This window comes from Terrapene carolina, unplaced genomic scaffold (assembly GCF_002925995.2).
Source record: "Terrapene carolina triunguis isolate 2854851 unplaced genomic scaffold, T_m_triunguis-2.0 Scaffold234, whole genome shotgun sequence".
Classification (NCBI taxonomy): Eukaryota; Metazoa; Chordata; order Testudines; family Emydidae; genus Terrapene; species Terrapene triunguis.
Genome location: NW_020664585.1, coordinates 10577573 through 10597326, shown reverse-complemented (window position 1 = coordinate 10597326; position 19754 = coordinate 10577573). Strand labels below are relative to the sequence as shown.

Here is a 19754-nt window from a genome sequence, read left to right as displayed (position 1 = left end):
GCCCCCAAATCTTGGCGCCTAGTTTGCCTTAATGGTAGCACTGGCCCTGCCCAGAACTCCAGTTGAGGCCTAATCAGCGCGGAGTAGAGCGGAAGAATTACTTCTCGTGTCTTGCTTACAATACTCCTGCTAATACATCCTGGAGTGATGTTTGTTTCTTTTTTTCCCAACCGCATTACACTGTTGACTCATATTTAGCTTGTGGTCCACTATGACCCCCAGATCCCTTTCCGCAGTACTCCTTCCTAGGCAGTTATTTCCCATTTTGTATGTGTGCAACTGATTGTTCCTTCCTAAGTGGAGTACTTTGCATTTGTCCTTTATTGAATTTCATCCTATTTACTCAGACCATTTCTCCAGTTTGTCCTGATCATTTTGAATTTTAATCCTAACCTCCAAAGCACTTGCAACCCCTCCCAGCTTGGTATCATCTGCAAACTTTATAACATTTACCAGTTAAATTAAATGACCAGTTGTGATAAAATGCACAGTAGGACATATATATTAATACTTTAGAGGAATAAGAGAGGCATTATTTAATCTCAAATGCATCTGGTAATATAATGGCAGCTTATTGATTAAGAACTTAAGTGTACAATATAGAAATGGACATGAAATAATGAAGGTAACTAGTTGGGCGTTTAAAGCATGTGACACACACACAGTTATTGTTAGGTACGTAGAAAATGTTTATTTAGAATGCAAGATCCAAAATCTCTCTGGGATGAGGACGAGAGAACAGTGGCATCCTGGTAAGGATAATGGATTGACTGTACCTTTCCTATGACCAAAGGTAATTGTCCTTTTTCCAGCCTTTCTTAAAGATAATGAGGGAGGTAGTATGAAGCAAAGGATGCATCCTTGACCAATGTGAATCACTAGCAGCAGCAACAGGTGAAATCCAAAATGATTTATAGTTGAGTGTGATCCCAACCAGCAAATATCCATGTTGAAGCTTGGAAGTGGTGGGTGCCAGGTCAGCATCTCACTAGAAGTTCTCTTGTTGCCATTTAATGTCTAGATATTACAAAAGATGAACCTATACTTAATCCTGTAGTTTTTACTGAGACAAAGTGAGTTTTGCCAGAGTATGAACTACAAGACTGGGCCAATAAACAGTCAAGGTGTGTAATTAGGCTTCTGCATAGCCACAGGCTCTTTGACACTGACCCAGGTTATTAGCCCCTTGACCATAAGAATAGCTTGGAAAACTCTGCCTTTTAGCAGATGTTCAGAAGATGGAGAACACATTTACCATTCTTTATAAATGTATTCCAACTACCAGGCAGGTGCAGGGAAGGAAGAAATGCATTTTCTGTTAATATTAGTGTATCTATAGTAGAAAAGCTGATTTCCTCCACCCCACCCCCTAAATGCATTTCAGATGTTGTGCTACATGTATCAGACACATTGTTTGGATCCTAGCTTTAGGAATTGATGCACTGTTCCACCTCTCATGTGGAGAGGTAAAATTATTTAAAACAAATTTTATTTAAAATTAAAACAGCAGAGCCCCAGCCGTTGGGGCTGATAGCAGGAGCCCTAGCCGCCCATTCTTAGGTTTATCCAGGTTTTTTTGGTTATTCGATCTAGCCCTAGTCCCAATTAGATCAGATAATTGGAGTTCCATTGTTTTAGCAAAAAGCAGTTCTAAAGAATACCTAGATTACATCTGTCTCCCGAATACCAAGAGGTCTGTCTCATGAAGGCAGTCTTTTTTGTTTTTGTTTTTTTGTTTTTGTATTGTTTGGTTTTGCAAGATGGTATTTTCCCAAGTAAAATGAACTTGATTTCTTTTTTTGCCTACATAACCTGCCACACAACTCAGCACCCCTTGCAGTCTCTGATCCACAGGTGCCAACTCTTTTCTGCGCCGGTGGGTGCTCCCTCCCCTGCCCCAAATTCCCCACCCTAACTCTGCCCCTATTGGACCCCTCCCCCAAATCCCTGCCCCGGCCCCGCCTCCTCCCTCCAAGTGTGCCACGTTGTCCCCCCTCCCTCCCAGGCTTGACCCGCAAAACAGCTGTTTCGTGGCGCAAGTGCTGGGAGGGAGGGGGGAGAAGCAGGATGCGGCGGCGCACTCGGGGAGGAGGAGGAGGCGAGCTGGGGTGGGGGGGGGCAGGTCGTGGAGCCGCTGGTGGGTGCTTTTTTCCCCATGGGTGCTCCAGCCCCGGAGCACCCACGGAGTCGGTGCCTATGCTCTGGTCAAGAAAAGCCAAGGGGTAGGCTAGCCTCAAGATGACAAAGAGGTTTGGGAAAGCTCTCACATGGCTTGCTAGTGCAGCAGTTAATCTTTTGCTTTCCTGAGCATGAAACTTACCATGAAAAGTTAAAACAAATGTCGCCTATTGTTAATTTACCATAACATTGGAATTGAAAAATGAATGCTTTTAGCCCTCTAGCCCATGATAAAAACAAACATTTTTGATAGATCTTTCTGGATTGAAAAAGAATCTTTCAGGATCCCTGACTTGGCTTGACATGCAGACTGCTGGTTTGTTCTTAAAGCAGGGCTGATAGTTAGTGTGGCTATGCCAGTCAGGAGGCTTTGATCTATAAGTCAACAAGGTCAGAGGAGCAGTATTCTGCTTACTGTTAAGTAGCTCTAGTAAAAAGCTTTAAGGAATCTGCTGGAAATGATTTCCAAGACCTGCTTTTGTCTCTAGAATAATTGTCCTACAGGCATATCTTATTTAGTACTTCATGTGGTAAGTACTAGGGAAACTGAAGCACTACTCAGACCACATCTTCCTGGAACTGAATCACAAGTCTCTGTAAATCTCTTGGATGCCATTCTTGTGTTATGTAGTGGACAGCACTGTGAGATCATATTGATTTTAGGCTGAAGCTGAAGTGGGAGGAGAGTGTGAATGAGACTATAAAATCTTATTTTCTGGTCTGTTTCACGCACATTAGGGTTCATTAGCACAAAAAAACCCACAGACCATTTATCTGTTGCTGCTGTTTTGTACGTGACATGGCTTGCATAGGTTTCTTCTTATAATTAAACAATAAATACATTGCTGTTGTGATTCTTTCAATAAACTTCTTTCAGTTTACTGTTTGGAGCTTGTGAACAATATTCAGTTAATAACACTAGCAACCTTTTGCAATTAGGTCTATAAATAGGTATTTTAATACAGTATGAACATTGTACAGCGAGCTAGTCCTAATGCGAGATCACTCCCTCAGTGACCTTACTCCAGTTAACATAGTCACATGGAACTTTTGCTTAGAGCCATAACATAAAGTGATATATTAATAGCCACAGTAATTCAGTATCTTAAACTTTAAACATCTGTACAAATTAACATTGAACTTAGTTTCTTCCCCTTAGCTCAGGGGTTCTTAACTTAGGTTCCATACAGCAAAGTTTAAGAAAAAACAATTTCCCTTTCCCTCATAGTTTACTGTGACAACATGAAGAACTGAAAATCGTATACTTTGCAAGAATACAAGTAATAGTTAAAGGGCTTTGATCGGTATATAGGTATGAGTATTTCTGTCAGAAGTACTGATTTTATTTCATAAAGCACCTTTTGTGTTCAGAAAATACAGATCAGAGCAGCTAAAATAACACTGCCCAAATGCTTTTGGAAACCGTAACACCGACTGACACTGCAACTCCTCCCCAGTTTTCAGAGGCCGTGGGAAGAAGTGACGGGGTTCATGGATGCTGGGCTCACAGGTAGGGAGCAGGGGCCCCCCCTTTAGTAGAGGTGGGCAGGAGCAGTGGGGTTCCTGGGCTGTGAGGCAGAGTATGGTACTCACAGGTCCGGCAGCACTATGAGCTATGTGTAGGTCCAGTACAGCAAGAAGTTGATGAGGATGCAGAGCCGGTAGCTGGGATGGGCCTCTGCTGTGGCATGGTCAGGGAAGCCGGGGCTATACCTGGCTCAGACCAACTGGTTACTCTCCAGCTGCACTGGTGCCCTGCAGAAGGCAGCACATCACCCAAGGCAGGAACTGCGCAGGACCCTGGCTCTCCCTGACACCTGATATGACCAGGCACAGGCACCCTGTGGCACCAGGGAACATGGAGGAAGGTGTGTCCAGGAGCTGCTGCAGAGCTCAGAGCCCACTTTGCACAGGGGCCGCTATTGTGATGTGGGTGCGGAACTGGAAGTTAAGAGCTGCAGCTGATCAGAAAGAGAGCCCTCCTGGCCATCCTAATTTGCCCAGCCCCACCGCCTAAAGGTGAGCAGCAGATCAGTAGTGAATGGAGGGGAGCCCTCAGAATATGCTGGGAATGAGATGGGGGGCCTGTGGGAATGGAGAGGAGCCCTTCTGATACTGCATGGGCTACTTCAGCCAAAGAGAGCATGGGGGAGATGAAGGAGCCCCAGCTCTGCTGGAGAGTGGAGCACAGAGAAAATATGGGGGTGGCCGGGGGAAAATGGGGAATCAGGAGAGCCCCTGCATTGCTGTGGGCATAACCAAGCTGAGGGGCAGAGCACTGGGTGAAGCTGCTTTCCCTAGTGTCCACCCCTCCCTGGCCAGCCCCCACACCAAGCGGAGCTCTGAATCCACTCTGGCAGCACTATACCCTGGTCAAAAGACAGGCAGTTGGCACTTCCCTGCCATGCCTTCTCAGGGAGTCTGAGAACCTCTTCCTTAGATGATTCCCTCAGATAGGGTTTCCCATTATGGGACAAGATGGTTTTCAGAGGCTGCTACTCCTTTTGACGCACTTGACTAAATCAGTAAGTTAGAATCAGAACATGGATAGCTCAGTGGTTTGAGCATTGGCCTGCTAAACCCAGGGTTGTGAGTTCAATCCTTGAGGGGGCCATTTAGGGAACTGGAGTAAAAATCTGTCTAGGGATTTGTCCTGCTTTGAGCAGGGGGTTGGACTAGATGATCTCCTGAGGTCCCTTCCAACCCTGGTATTCTATAATTCTTGCGCTATCCCCAGTTCCCATATAGTCTGCTTCCCCCTCAGATCAATAGCAGAGAGCCTTTAGCTCGTCAGCCCTTTGCTTCCATCTGTCCTGCTGTGGCACACCAGTACTAGGAAATGGTTAGACTCTCTGAGCGGGCTGGGTTTTGGTGCAAAAGGAGAACATAAGAACGGCCATACTGTGTCATACCAATGGTCCATCTAGCCCAGTATCCAGTCTTCCGACAATGGCCAATGCCAGGTGCCCCAGAGGGAACGAACAGAACAGGTAATCATCAAGTCGCCCATTCCCAGCTTCTGGCAAACAGAGGCTAGGGACACCATCCCTTCCAATCCTGGCTAGTAGGGATTGATGGACCTATCCTCCATGAATTTTGCATGTGAAACAAGTATTATGTATTTATATGAATGGGCGCTAGATGTTGGGGTTTATGATCACCTTTTACAGTATGAAGGTGCATGAAACTATCTCAAGTCATCTAAAAGTCCACCATATTCAGATAGGTGTGGCATGGCCTCAGAGGCCATCTTGGCTGTAGCAAACTGACCAATGTCATGGCCTACTTGGTACTGATTTGTGTTCCCAGCCTGACGCTCTTTGGAACAGAAGGGATCAGGAGCTTTCATGTCATGCTTTTTACATGTTCATTTCATAGCCTTTAACTCTTTTTGTACCTCCTGCTACTTTCTCCTCGACTTCTGAGGCACTTGTCCTTTCACATGTTTTCCCCAACATTTGACTTTTTTAACTTCATTTTACTCTTCATTACTTAGGAGTACAATAAACTGGCCTGCACAGCTGGTGCAAGCTTTTCTTTCTTGTTTTTTTGTCTGCTGGGAGGGTGTAACTTGCTGTCTGGACTGGCATTGTATTGGACTAGAAGAAATAAAATTTAGCACCTTGGGGGAATTGTCAAGTGATTAAAACACCAGGCGAGTAGTCTGTGGGGTTCTGTTCCTGATCTTGCCACAATAATATATAGGAGAGGTCACTTAACATCTTTGTCTCAGCTTAACTGCTTGTAAAATGGGGGATGGTGCGACTTAAGGTGCTAACTTAAGATGTTAACCTATATGAAAGATGTGCTGTGGGAGTGCAGAGCAGATCCTTTGCAATAATCAGTGCTGCCCTCTATCATGTTAAGTTTTATTAAATGTATAATAACATCCATAATATCTCCTGTTATCTTAGGATATTTTTCTACCCCCAGCTACTAAAGACTTATTCTATCACTTCAGAATTAGCAATTGGAATTCTTGCTTAAACAAGTCACTTTCTGAATGTCATCTCTGTTTTAATGTCTTTCTCAACTACAGAGAAAGCTTAAAGCAGAGAATAAAGCAATAGTTGCTTAGCAACATTAGGGGAATCATGTTAACTCTAAATCTGAATTCATGTACGCAACCGACTTACAAGAAATGCCTGTATATTTGAAAAAGGTGTTTGGTGCCTCCCTCTTTGAGATGTCATCTTTCTCTTATGGCTATCAGAATTATTACACAGTTTATAGAAGTTCCCAAACAAAATGTAACAAATATCTGCAATGTATTTGTCAAAGGATCAGTGGTTTAAAAAAAAGTGATAAATCTTCTGTTGAGCTCTAGGTTCCAGGTTGTTTGTACTACTTGATTTAATAGACAGGAAGTAAAACCTTTTAAGGCCTGTCCTATTCTCGTGCAAGTACACTGCTGTTCTTTTGCGCTTGCTGCAGCTCTAATACAGGTTTTGAAGTTATAAAACCATTATAGCTTTTGGGGGGGGGGGGGGGAAGAATACAAATGTGCCTGTTTGAACTGGGGAATTCATGCAGATCTTAATTGTTCTTTTTATTACCCTTTCCTTCCGTTTGGTTTACAAAGCTTTGTTTCAGTCTTCTGATCATTCACTAAATTAAATGACCGGTAATAAGAAGGTGCCTTAAGATTGAATGGAAAATACTTCAAGAAACATGTGATTTTTAAATTTGATCGGCGTATCCGTTGTGCTGTGAAATTCAATTTAAAAAAAGTGCAATGTTAATGGTTACAATACTGTGATTTGAAAGCACTTTGTTCAAAAAAGAACTGAATATGTTAAAAGCTGAAACATAAGTTTGTTTTTGTTTACAGTAAAGCTGAGCATACTTTTATTAAACCATATTAGTTTCACTTCAGGTACCTTTAAAAAGATGACACACATTGCATTAATCTTTTGTATTATTCCCTGCAATCCTCTTAAAGCCCCCTTATTTAGCTGAGAATCATCATCTCACATGACACCACCAACTAGAGGGTTTAATTTCAAAACTGCTTATTTGAGGTAGCATGAAATTGCTATCAATGGCTGCCAGCAGGCAGCAATATCACTGAAGGCAAAGAAAAGATTTTATGTTCTTTAGGCCAGATTAAATATTCGGGTGACTAGGAACATTTATTCAAGTTTGGAAGCATGATTTTTTTTATTTTTTATTTTTTTTAAATTACAGAAGTATGTAGTATTACATTCCCCCAAAGGTATCACTCAAGTCCAATGCTTTTGTGAAGGAACCAAGAAAAAAAAATCAGACTGGAGTTCTTTCACTCCGTGTACTTCAGTTGGAGTTGTGTGATGAGTATCCAGTGTGGTCACCAGACTGAATCTCAGATAGTCTGGAAACTTTTCTGACAGCTGGGGTTATTTAGTGAAAGGTCACAGTTTTATTTAAGATGAACAGACAGCTGCATTTTTAATAAGGGTTTGGCCAAATAAGAATTAGAAATTATTTCAAATGTAATATTAGTGGCAAAACATCCCAATAAATAGGATTTGGACAAATTTTTAACTTCTTTAGTGTTTGTCATATTAAATAGAAGCTTTCTTCTCCCAGAAACATACTGTTGGCTTCCATATATCTATAAGGACACTGAGCCTCACATTCTGGATTTACATTTATTGGAGCCTCCGTCTGACTTCTGAAAAAGGGCTCTTCAACAGTCTTCAATCATAGAGATGTCACTTTGCAGCATTCAAGTGCTCTCTGCTTCAAGGGAGAACAATGTGGTGGTTCAGACACGATCTCTCACGTGACACTACAAATCAATAAGGGAGAACATGTAGTTCCGATGCATTTCCTTGTCTGAACAGAACTGCACCCTCTGGCCCTGACTAATTGACCCATCTGGCTTGAAGTCTTAAGCCTTTCCCCTTAAAGGAAAACACCATTGTGTTCCTATCAAGTGCTGTGTATGGATGAGTAGTGATAGTCAAGCAGTGTTAAAGAAATACTTGCAGTTTCAAAATTATGTGAAGAGGATGGCTCTGAGCTTGCTTCATGTGCGCAGCCATGCCTCTGCAAAGAGGTATAAAGGAGGTATGGAGAGTCTTTCACATTAATTTCAGGAAGAGGCAGACTACTTTGACTTAAGTCTCCCATCTCTTGCCCTTACCTGTAGACCATACCTTGGCTGTGATTCTGCTAAAAAAATTGTGTCCTTGCCTTTATGCCCTGTGAGTAGTCCCATTGACTTCAGTAGAATTCTGACTTCGTAAAGTTAAGCATGTGCGTAAGTTTTGTGGGATCAAGCCTATAACAGCATATCATGTTGGGGCAGTGGGGCTGAAGATTAGTCTGATATGCAGATTCTAGGTCACATTTGCCCAAAGTAAAGTTAAATAGTTAACTGTGTTGGGAGAAGGGGAAATTTTTAAAAACTATTGAGACTTACCCTAAGTGTTGCAAGTTGAGAGAAATGAACGTCCATGGGGGGATGTAGGATTTGCCTCAGTCAAAACATGAGGGAGTATGGTCTAGCCGAGAAGACCATATGGGAGTCGAGAGCTGGCTTTTGTTATGAAAACTACTTTAAAAAATTTCAAGCCTAGGTCATATTGTAGTCACCTTCCATCAATACTCAAACATGGCCTTTTAAAAACTGTTCTAAAACAGACTAGTCAAACCATGATTAAAACCAGTTTGGCTGGACAGTGTCCTAGCTGTTTAACTCACTTTGGATAAGGTTGAAAGCCAAGTATAATGTAAACTCCCTAGATGGTATGTTGATTCTGGTACACAATGAGACTTGACTGATGTCAGTTGACTTGTAAAATAAAGTGAATGAGTTCCAGAAACACATGAGATTTCGGAGAGAACTTGTTTGCTAAAAGGTTGTACACTTGCTAAAAGAACAATAGGAGAGTGGTGCAGCACATAAAATCAAAATATTTTATATTTATACATAAGTTCAGGACTTAGTCAAGGTTATCAATGTTTTATATTTGCATTAAGACTTTCAGAGCAGGTCTAAGGCAGTTAGACACTCATTGGAAATTAATGGGAGTTGGGTACAGAAATCCCTTAGTGTCCCCTGACAATCCAAGTTCTTGTTTTTAACCTTGTATGAATGTATTGCTTTCAATGTTTATGAATATTTGTCATTAGCAGGCACGTTGAGCTGGTAACCAAGCGCATTAATTTCTTACAGATAGATACTTTTTTTCTTTTAATACAGGCCTAGAGTTTGCATATTCAGCTGCTCCCAAATCCATGCAGAGTGCCATTATGGGACTGTTCTTTTTCTTTTCTGGAATTGGGTCATTTGTTGGCTCAGGACTGCTGGCGTTGGTGTCTATTAACGCAATTGGCTGGATGAGTAATCATACAGATTTTGGTAAGTAATCCTCAATGCATTGGAGGATGATGAAGTAAAATGCTTAATCAGAAATCATTATATTTCAAGGGTGGGAACTTTGTTAGCTTAGAATTGTAACACTTTGCATTTGTAAACCCTCTTAATATGGCAAAGACATAATTTCATCTTGCATTTTGCTACAATTGGAGCTGTCTTAAATGGATACATTAGAAATGCATATGTTGTAAAGTGGACTTTATAAAAGAGCTGATTCAGTTAATTGCTCAGCTGTGTTACTATTTTTGCTCACCAGAAGATATTTGTACATTTAAGAATATTTTAGCTGGAATGTCTAGATTAGTAAAAGCAGTTGAAGCAAGTTTTTTGCTGTCTCTTAAAATTTTTTAAATTACACAAATTTTCAGTGAAAAGAATAAAACAAGTTTTTGACGACAGAGTGTTGATTATTTGCAACTCATGTTTCAGGGTACTTTGTGGCAATTATCATACAAGAGTTAAATTTGCATTTCTACCTAGCAATCAGTTTATCTTACAGTCCAACCTAAGCCATACGTTTCACTGTCAGTTGAAGTTAAACAAAATCATTGGCACCAGTAGGTGGCACCTTGGGAATTTCATAAAATCATTTACAGACTTCAGTGGCTTGATTAGTTACAGCAAGAAGTGTGTGTGAAAGATTTAATAAATTAGGTTAACATTGATATGCAGGTGCAGTTTTATGTACCCTCTAAAAATTATGCCTAAAGTTAAACTTGGTGTTGAATTTTTTTGCCTTTTTCTGCTAGATTAGATGTGATGTAGGCTTTTTTTAACAGTCTGTCTGGAAACTGCATTTATGCCATAAGTTGGCATCTTTATTTTACAAGTTCCTTCTTTAAAAACAGATGGCCAAAAGCTTAATCTTTACACAGGAGTCATCACGAATACAAAATTTATTCCAAAAACAGAGGTCCCGCATCTAGTTGTGCAGTAGTAACAAGCATTTTGTTTTGACACACCTGTAACTATTGAGTTTCTAAGGATGTGTATTTTTGTCATGGCTTTCACAGGAGTAATCTTTATGTTGTAGAAAATATTTCTATAATTTAGCATTTTGAGATTTTCAGATGAGGTGAATGGGAAACTTTGTTTTCCCTGAGATTCTTGAGCTGTCTGGGAAACCCCGTATGCAGTGTTGTAATCGTGTCGGTCCCAAGACTTTAGAGAGACAAGGTGGGTGAGGTCCAATAAAAGATATTACCTCACCCACCTTGTCTCTCTTGCTAAACCCTAGGCAGCGTAAGAGACTAGTAGAGCAACGGTTGAACAACACAGGACCAGACCAGCAAATTCTCAGTGGGAGACTTAATTCCCCTGGGGTTGATATTTGTTCATCCTGAATATAAAAAGACTTTAAAACAAGTTGTTAATATTGGCCAAGATTTATTCTGCCATGGCAACTTTGGTGATCAAATCTGTCCATTCTTATAGCATACATATAATTCAAGAGATGTGCACTAAATATGGAGGAAGTTACTAGTTATAAAATAACATTTGTCATACTTGACATTTTTAATTAGACATTTTCCCCCCTTTTCTAGCATGATCCATCCCATCTTGTTTTCCTTTGGTTCTGATAAAACAGCCCCAGAAAAGATAGCACCCCCATCTAACAATGTAGATTGGCTCAAATGCTTCCTGTGTTGATTAAGACTGAAAGGTGTTGCCTCAGGTGGCTCCTTTGGTCAGCTGTGTAGAATAAGCTGGGGATGCTCAGTCTGCTTCCCAGTGGACAGCTGTTACCAGGGAATTACCAGAAATCCCTATCTATCTTGGCCCTAAACGGCAGCTGCAGAGCTCTAATCTCCCCTTGCATTCCCAGAGTTTGTACCTTGGAATCGGGGTTGAGGCCTACCAGTGGGGTGGTTTTGGTTTGTAGTACCTTGTGTTGCTGCTACGTGGACTGTTACTCCAGTGAATAAATAGGGCTTCATTTTTTTTAGTGCTATCGAGTACTTTTCAAAGTATTAAATTCACTGGTTATTTTAAAAATATTTTAGCAAATGATGTATCAAATTTTAAATTAGTAAGACCTAGTAAGGTCTTCAAGGGCCCTGCCCATCAGTTGTGAGACTGAAGCTTTATTGTGAATGAAGGGTTTGTGAATTTTTCATTAGATATTCTACAACTATAAATTTTTAAAGAAATGCAGTATAAACTAGCGGCATTAAATGTTCTCCCATGTGTTCTCTCACTATTTCCCATTGATGGCAGTAGAACACGCTGTCTGCTGGCACTTAAGCATTGATTGCTACATTGAAATGATTAAATTATTTCTGTGATAACTCCATGAAATCTTGATTTTTAACATCCCGTCCCACAAAGGAAAATTACTACTTCTGCTCTTCAAATGGAGTTTTGAAAGTATATTGTATTTTAAATGTCAAGAGAAGACTGCTTTTGCTTTTATTGCTTATTATAAACTCATTTAATTAGATCTTACGTTTCAATAATTACAATAACTTAATCTCCACACGTATGTGTACGCTGCATTCAAAGCTTGTAAGGATTGATGTGCGCTTCTCTATTTCTTGCTTCCCCCTTTCGCTTATAATAGTCATAATGGTCCAATTGGCTGTAGCTCGTGGCATGTTGGAAGCAAGCCATAGTGTATTGTTCTTGAAAATTCAGCAATAGTGGGAGCTTATTTCTTAATAGAAGGATAATGTTTTACCAATGAGCTTCCTTAATTTAGAAGTATTTAATGTGCCACAAATCACTAGCTTAAAACAACTTTGAGGAAATGTCAGAGGTGAATTGAACCTGAAAGAAGTTCCACATAGCTGGATGGATTCCTAACTTTGCTCTGAGAGGGTTGAAAGAGAATTGCAGTAATGGCTTGATATGAATAATGCTGTTGAATTTTTCATGATAGCATTCATTTCTGTAACTTTATTTCCCCATTCGGCTGAGTAGGGAGGGGAGATTGAGGCCTTCAGACACACAGGCACCATGTAACATTGAGCAAGGCTAAGAGGTTGTCTAAAGAAATTGTAGTATATGAAATTCAGAATTCTGTTTATGCTTCGTCCATTTCAATGATGTTGTAAAACATAGGTTTTTACCCTTAAGCTTTATAGTTTCACTATATTCTAGGAGAGCATTTAAAATTAGACCATTTACCCATCTTCATTGCATAAACTTCTATTTTCCATGAAACAGCTTAGGTAGTATTGGCTAAAACCCGTGGATATATTTAATTAGAACACTGGGTGGCTAAAGGGATAAAAAGAGAATGATCCAGTGGACCTAGAAGAAAAAATCTGTCTTGTATAAGGCTGTTAATGACTAGAGATGGGCAATGACAGTACAAACTTTGCTTTCACTGTTTGCTCTCTGTAAATACGTTAGCAAATAGGATTTCTGCCAGGATTGTTCATAGAATGCCTTTTTAGTGAATATTGGAGACTATTCAGAGAAAGCAAGCTTTGATCTTGTATTTAAAAGTTCACTTTGGAGACTTGATTCTTAGTTACATATCCAGTTGGGTTAGAAAAAGACACCATATGAGTGGTAAAAAGCAACAGAGGGTCCTGTGGCACCTTTTCTGTTAGTCTTAAAGGTGCCACAGGACCCTCTGTTGCTTTTTACAGATTCAGACTAACACGGCTACCGCTCTGATACTTGACATATGAGTGGTACCATCCAAAGCTGCTCTGATCTCAAATATTGCACGTGCGTAATGAACGGCTTCTAAACAACTTACAGTTCAAGGGTTTTTCCACACTGGAAGTGCTGCAGCTGCACCATTGTAGTGCCTAGAGAAGACACTAACTACACTGACGGGAGAGCCTCTCCCGTTAGCATAGGTCCTCCACCTCCCCGAGAGGCAGAAGCTATGTGAATGGGAGAAGCCCTTCCCTCGACGTAGCACTGTCTACACACCCCTGAGCGATGTTGTTATACCAACATAAGTTGGTAGTGTAGACCAAGCCCAGGAGTTACTTGTACAAATTTGTGGCAAGTGGATTGGAAAAAATAAGGTTTTTGACAATTCAGGTAGTAAAAGTGAAAAATCATAATTCATAAATCTTTCAGATCTGCATTACATCTTGTATGCAGAATTGCTAGGAAGTTGCAGTGAAAATGCCTCAGCAGGTGTAAAGAAATATACAAAAGCCAATGATGATGCTTTGAGTGAAGAATTAGAGGTGGAGGAGGTGCCGGGCAGTTGGAAATGTTCCTCACTCATTCCTTTGAATATACTTTGGCCATACAGTTTTGCATATGTCTGTGAGATGAACTCTTCAGTGACTTAAGTCATTTTCATATCAAAACTTTTTCTATATCAACATAATTCATTTAATTTTTTTTACCCTGATTACCTTTCTATTTAAGCAGTGAGCCATAAACCTAACCACTTGTTGATACAAATCTTGTTCTCACTCTCCTTGCAGGAGAGTAAGATTGAAACAGAGCTTAATAAGTAAATGGACAGAGTGAGAGGGCACTCTCCCATTGAGGAGAAAATACATTTTGGGGGTTCTGATTTAAAACGAAGAAACTAGAGCCTGTAAATTAAAAGCACATTAAGTTCAGAGGCTTTTGTCTTACTCTGATAGCAATCTTGAGAGCATATTCGGGTTGTAGCAGTTCCAGCAGGGGAGTTGGTTTCCTTTTTTAGCAAGGTAGCTCTTTTTATAAAAAAAAAAAAAAAAAAAAAAGAAGGGCGGGGGGAGACTCTGTGTGTGGTCTCCTTTTATTTAAATTGGGAGAAGAGCAAAAATATATTTAGATATGCATTTCATAGTTTTTCAGCTAACCTGTTTTATCTGAAGTATGAGTGAGTCCACAAGGCATTGCATAGGTACATCACTTATAAACATTTCTCTCTCCCTTTTAGGAGTTTAATAAACGAACTCGGGTTCTGCATTAGTTGAAAATCAATTATAAAAAAGGAGGCACCTTCACAGCTTTCCTGTCTATAAGTCTACTTTTCTCAGGCTGCTAATTTTTTTTTAAAACTGTTTAGGCCTAAGGGGGCTTGTGCTCCCCTATGTACACATGTAATTCCTGTAACATTAAGTGGGGTTGTGTGCAGTCATTGAGGAGAAATCATATTGTGTGGGCTAAAGGGGTCTGCACTTCTCAAGGGCATTCCTGACTTTGAGGTACAAGCATAAAATACAAAGCACAGCTTGCAGGCTGTGTATTTTCCTAGAACTGCAATTTATATTCTAGATAATGCCAAAAACTGAAATACTGGTTACATGATGGAAATATGATCTGGTTCTGGTTTTGCCGACACCTTTTGCAGAGATAAATCTTAATTATTATAGGACTGAGCGGGATTGTATCCTCCCTATATGTATTTACTTTTCCTCTCCAATTCTTTCTAGGTAACATTAATGGCTGCTTTTTAAACTATTACTTTTTCCTGCTGGCGGCTATCCAAGGAGCAACCCTCCTGCTTTTCCTCATTGTTTCTGTGAAATATGACCGTCAAAGATCAAGGACTAATGGAGTGACTGCCAATGGGAGGACCTGACAGTATCTGAAATGGAAGAGCAGTTTATTAGACCAGCACACAATAAATTAACTGGCAATGAACTGATAGATTGCGAGATCTTAAACTGTTCTCCAATGGGACTCTTTCCTTAAACTTGCATGTTACATGAGTTCTCACCCCTGCCCCTTTCCCTGTAGGTAAGTGCCTTATGTTGGTGGGGCTTGTATGCCCTGTTGTAGAGAAAATGCAGATCTTGGAAGTGCATTAACTCTAGGTATTGAAGGCGCTGTGCTCATGCTGACATGTTGGGACTACTTAACATCTTTGGAAACTGAATATAACTAGTCAAAACTGGTAAGGAAACGTATAATGTGGCTCACCCCTAACTGAAGAACTTTGTTCAGTGAAGAAAGGTGGATCTGGGGCGGGGGAACACTTTTCAGCAGTCTTTATTATGTTGAAGGCACCTGTTTTTCCCACAAAATGCTGTATTTCCTTGAAGTTCTGGTTACAGTTCAAGAGGCTCAGTGAAATTAGTAAGAGATCTCCTCCTCTGAATTTTAAAAAACTGAGGAAACTAAATTCAGCAGGTCAATTTTGGGACAAGCGGAGGCAATCTAAACTTTATAGGTCTGACTAGCCTGGATAAAAAGGGATGGCTTGTATGCAATTGATCTTTCGTTGCAAATAGGACACATGTTTTAAGCCTACACTTCAGTATTTAATATAAAATGGTCTTGGGTGCATTTAGACAATACAGTAGGTTATTTTGTAGCTGCTATCATTTTTGATACATGTTAGACACTTTTGGGGACTGATCTGGTTTTACTCCAGGATTTTATTTTATTTTTTTTAAGGTCAGAGTTAGGTGTATTAGGACATTAGGGAAACTTGTGTCCTTTGAATAAGCAAGTCTTTTATCTAATGTTATCAGTTTCATTATCTCCATTTAAAGATCCTTAAATATTTTCAAGCGTGCGGAAAGAAATTGGAGACTGAATTTCAGTAGACTTCTCAGTAGATGAATGTGTAATATCAATTGGAGATCTCTTAGCCCTAATGTCTTCAGTCCTGGTGTCTTTTATGTAATTCTTGGTAATGTGCTACAGGGCTAGAACCTTTCAGCAACACATTCCTATTATAGAGTAAATGTAGCTTTTACTCTTTCAGCCTGTTCAACTTTAATTGCTTTACCCTATTGTATTTAATACTGCATATGTAAGGCGATATGGAAAGCAATACTTTGCAAGTGATTATAAAGAAAACAAACTGAAAAATCAATATTTTATTAAACAGTTTAATGTGTTTGAGCTTTTACAGTTTCCTTTGGTGACCACATTTAAAATGTTAAATATTTTTTGGTACATAAAATGTCCTTTTAATGAGTTTACAAAGCAAAATGAACTCTTGTGCTGTGACTTCTGACCCTTTGTTCCTAGGTGAATAAAATTACACTGCAGATCTTCAGTGTTCTTTGGTCTTTATTTCCTCAAATGCATCTTGCAGTCCTATTAATTGTGCCACCCAATGGAATGTGTATTAGAATGGGATGAGTCTGGGAGTAATTGCATATATTCGTCATCTTGGTAAAAGACCCACAAGCTAGTGCCAAACCTGCTGGGTGTAAGTCCCTAAATGCCTCCTTATCGTGGTGTAACACTTGAACAGAATAGTGAAAATAAGAACTGCATCTCTTGTAAGCAAAACTGTAAATATTCCCTATTGGCTAATGTAATTTCTGTTCTATTTAGCTTTTAATATCCTATTTGTGGTACATCATCTTTAAAGCCAGTTTGGTCTGGTGGGATTAATGTGCTTGGCAAAGACTGGAGTAGGCTGCAGAAGAATCATATGGCTATCTAAAAATCTATTTATCAAGAGATCTCCCTTTTTAAGATGACAGAACTCTAAGGAGGGGATGAATCAGGAAGGTTTGATTCCATGTGAAGACAGGTTTGTATTTTTAAACCATTTGTAGTTGCAGAAAAGAACTTTGCTGTACCAGCTAATTGTTATCCAGTTATACCAATAAATACTTCCACCATTTAGCTAATTTCTTGCAAGGCTGTTTTTAGAATTCTTTATAGATACCCATCTGAATTGGGGGTTAAATCTCATTAGATTAACTCGTTCTTAAAAGTCTGCTCCTTGATGATAAAACTGTTCCTGTTCCACACTTGTCTGGGAAACTTACGTTGATTAGGGAGTGTGTTAAGACCATATCTACACTAGGGAATTTGAAATGGCAGTGCTGCAAGGTACTGGATTCTTGCTACAGTAGGGCTACCACAGATTAAAGTCCTTGGGGTAGACAAGATTTTTAATGTGGTTCAACTAGTTTAATCGCCCAAGTGGGTGGAGCCTTAATATGCATTCCACTTGGCATGTTTTTCTCTTTGGAGGGCTGATAGTGTTTGCAGTGAATGTTCCTTTTGTTCTGTCTCTTTAGTTTTTCACTTCAGTCTTGGGTCTCCTGCTAGGAATACAACAGCCTCCACCCTTCAGTCACAGGATGAAGGGAGAATCCCTGATGTAAACTCATACACCGGTGCAGTGTGCAGTCAGCTCAGTTTCCATAGGTTTCCTTGAACATCGCTTCTGGTTTAGTCAGTTATTCATCTGGAGGTTTGGCTCTGGAACTCCTTATTCAAGGAGCCCTTTTGGGGGCTAGAAGGTATGAATATCAGTCTGACACAGAAGTGTCACCTTTGGCCGCCTTTAAATGCTGATCTCATCTGTGGCGATCTATTGGAACTGCAGGCCTTGCATGAGAGACATGGGTAAGGACACTAGGGTCCCCTTGACAGAAAAATCCCAAAGAGGGGGCAATCTTCCTTCACTACCTCTTCCTGGAGATCCAAGGTTCCGAATGGTGTGCGTGAAATTCCTAAACAGTATAAGACTCAAGTGGTCTAATTAAAAATATTTATTGAGGATGGAGAGTAATCAGAGAAACAAAGAAACTGTAGGTTGTAGCCTCTGCCCTGACACATTGCCAAAGCTTGGCAGTGTAGTCTACTTAGGTTCAGTTGCAGTGAATAAAAATATATCTTAGTTTCCTAGAGAACATCTTTTGGCTGGGCCTGCCAACTTATCAGACATAGGCTCTGGATTCAGGTGTCCTGTGTCACTCATCCTAATTACTTTGACTCAGCTGCTCAGAGCTTCTTTGTGCTTGGCTTATTCTAGCAAAATATAAAAGTATGCAGTGACTTCAAGGTAACTTTTCAAGTGGGGATGAGGTCAGAGTGGAGAGGAAGGGAAATAAAGTCCATTATGGTTGCATAGGGAATTCTTTGAAATGATTCAGGGCCGCTTCTCAATAACTTATAATATCGGTTAATCCTTGGTTCTCACTGCTGTTGTTTCTTGTCTTTAGACTGTAAAGGTTTGGGCAAAGACCCATTGGTAGTGTTTTCCAAAGTTCCTGAGTCACTTAGGGTATGTTTACACTGCAAAGAAAAAACGGCGCCGAGTCTCACAGCCTGGGTCATTTGACTTGGGCTCACGGGGCTCAAAATAGCAGTGTAGACACGGCCGCAGGGGCTCCAAGACCCTCCTCCCTCGCCAGGTTTCAGAACCTGGGATCCATCCCAAGTGGGAATGTCTACACTGCTGTTTTTAGCACCACAAACCTGAGTCACTTGACCTGTGCACTGAGATTTGGCACCACAGTTTTTTCTTTGAAATATAGACATACCCTTAGGCTTCTAACGCATGTGGGTACTCTGCTTAGTACAATGGGGCCCTGATTAGGGATCTTTGGATGCTATCCTAATATAAGCAATGCCATTGGAGCTATATTTTCTTGACTAGTTTCTTCTGTTCAGTGGTAGGGGGATACTTTCTACACCGTAATAAGTAAACAGTCGATGTCTGCCTGTATTGTAAGGCTGTATGGTTGTTCTAACACTCTGGAGAGGAGACTGAACATGCAATCAGTTGTAGAATTTAATTTTTATTTGGAATGACTTGGCTGAGCTCCAGGCACAAGTAATTAGACCATTTATGAAGATTAATCTGGCACTTCTCATCAAAGGGATAAGGTCTTTGTGACTCAAAGGCTTAGCTGATTCATTCTCCAGGCCTTATCTTTTAGTGTTTCCACTCCATTCACAGAAGTAGGATTAATCAATTAACTTCATGGCTGAGCCCTATAGCTAATTAATGAAATACCTTGAAGTGTACAATTTACATTGAGTTATGTTCATTTTTCAGATTGTTCCAGTGTAGTAGAAAGATCCTTCACAAGAGTCACCATAAATGGACATTTGTAAGCACCTGACTAATTTAAAATGTAATATCAAGAAGTTCATACTTACTATTAGAGGCATTAGACTATACAGTGCTTTCAAGCTTACTACAATTACTATTTACAACAAAGTATACAAAGAATAAGCAATAAATCATGGCTTCCATACAAGAATGTAATACAAATATGAAGCATGGCAGTTTGGTGTTTAGGAGTCAGGATGTTTTTATTGAGATCAGCACATAGATACATTGCATTTTCACATGTTCTAATTTTTTGCATATCTTCAGTAATATGGAAAAACCTATTCTCTCCTCATTGCAGGTACCTATTCTACGGAATGAACTAATGGTCTCTTTTTAGACCAGAGGAATTGTTCAGAAAGCCCCCATCAATCTCTTTACTTATACAAATCTTCAGAGTGAAGTACTTTAATTATAGCATTGCTGGCTACTGCCACTATAGTTAAGGGCCTGTCAGCATTTCCATTGTATTCCCTATTTAAC

General features: G+C 40.1%; 1 protein-coding gene across 1 annotated transcript in view; it reads left to right on the top strand.

The window, feature by feature from the left end:
- The window catches only part of SLC15A4 (solute carrier family 15 member 4), a 51090-nt gene extending 34640 nt beyond the window's left edge, over window positions 1-16450 (top strand). The window contains exons 7-8 of the mRNA XM_024205760.3: window positions 9368-9526; window positions 14887-16450. Coding sequence (XP_024061528.1) covers window positions 9368-9526; window positions 14887-15035 — 308 coding nt within the window. The 3' untranslated portion in view covers window positions 15036-16450. The remainder of the gene's footprint in view (window positions 1-9367; window positions 9527-14886) is intronic.
- Window positions 16451-19754: the final 3304 nt, after the last annotated feature.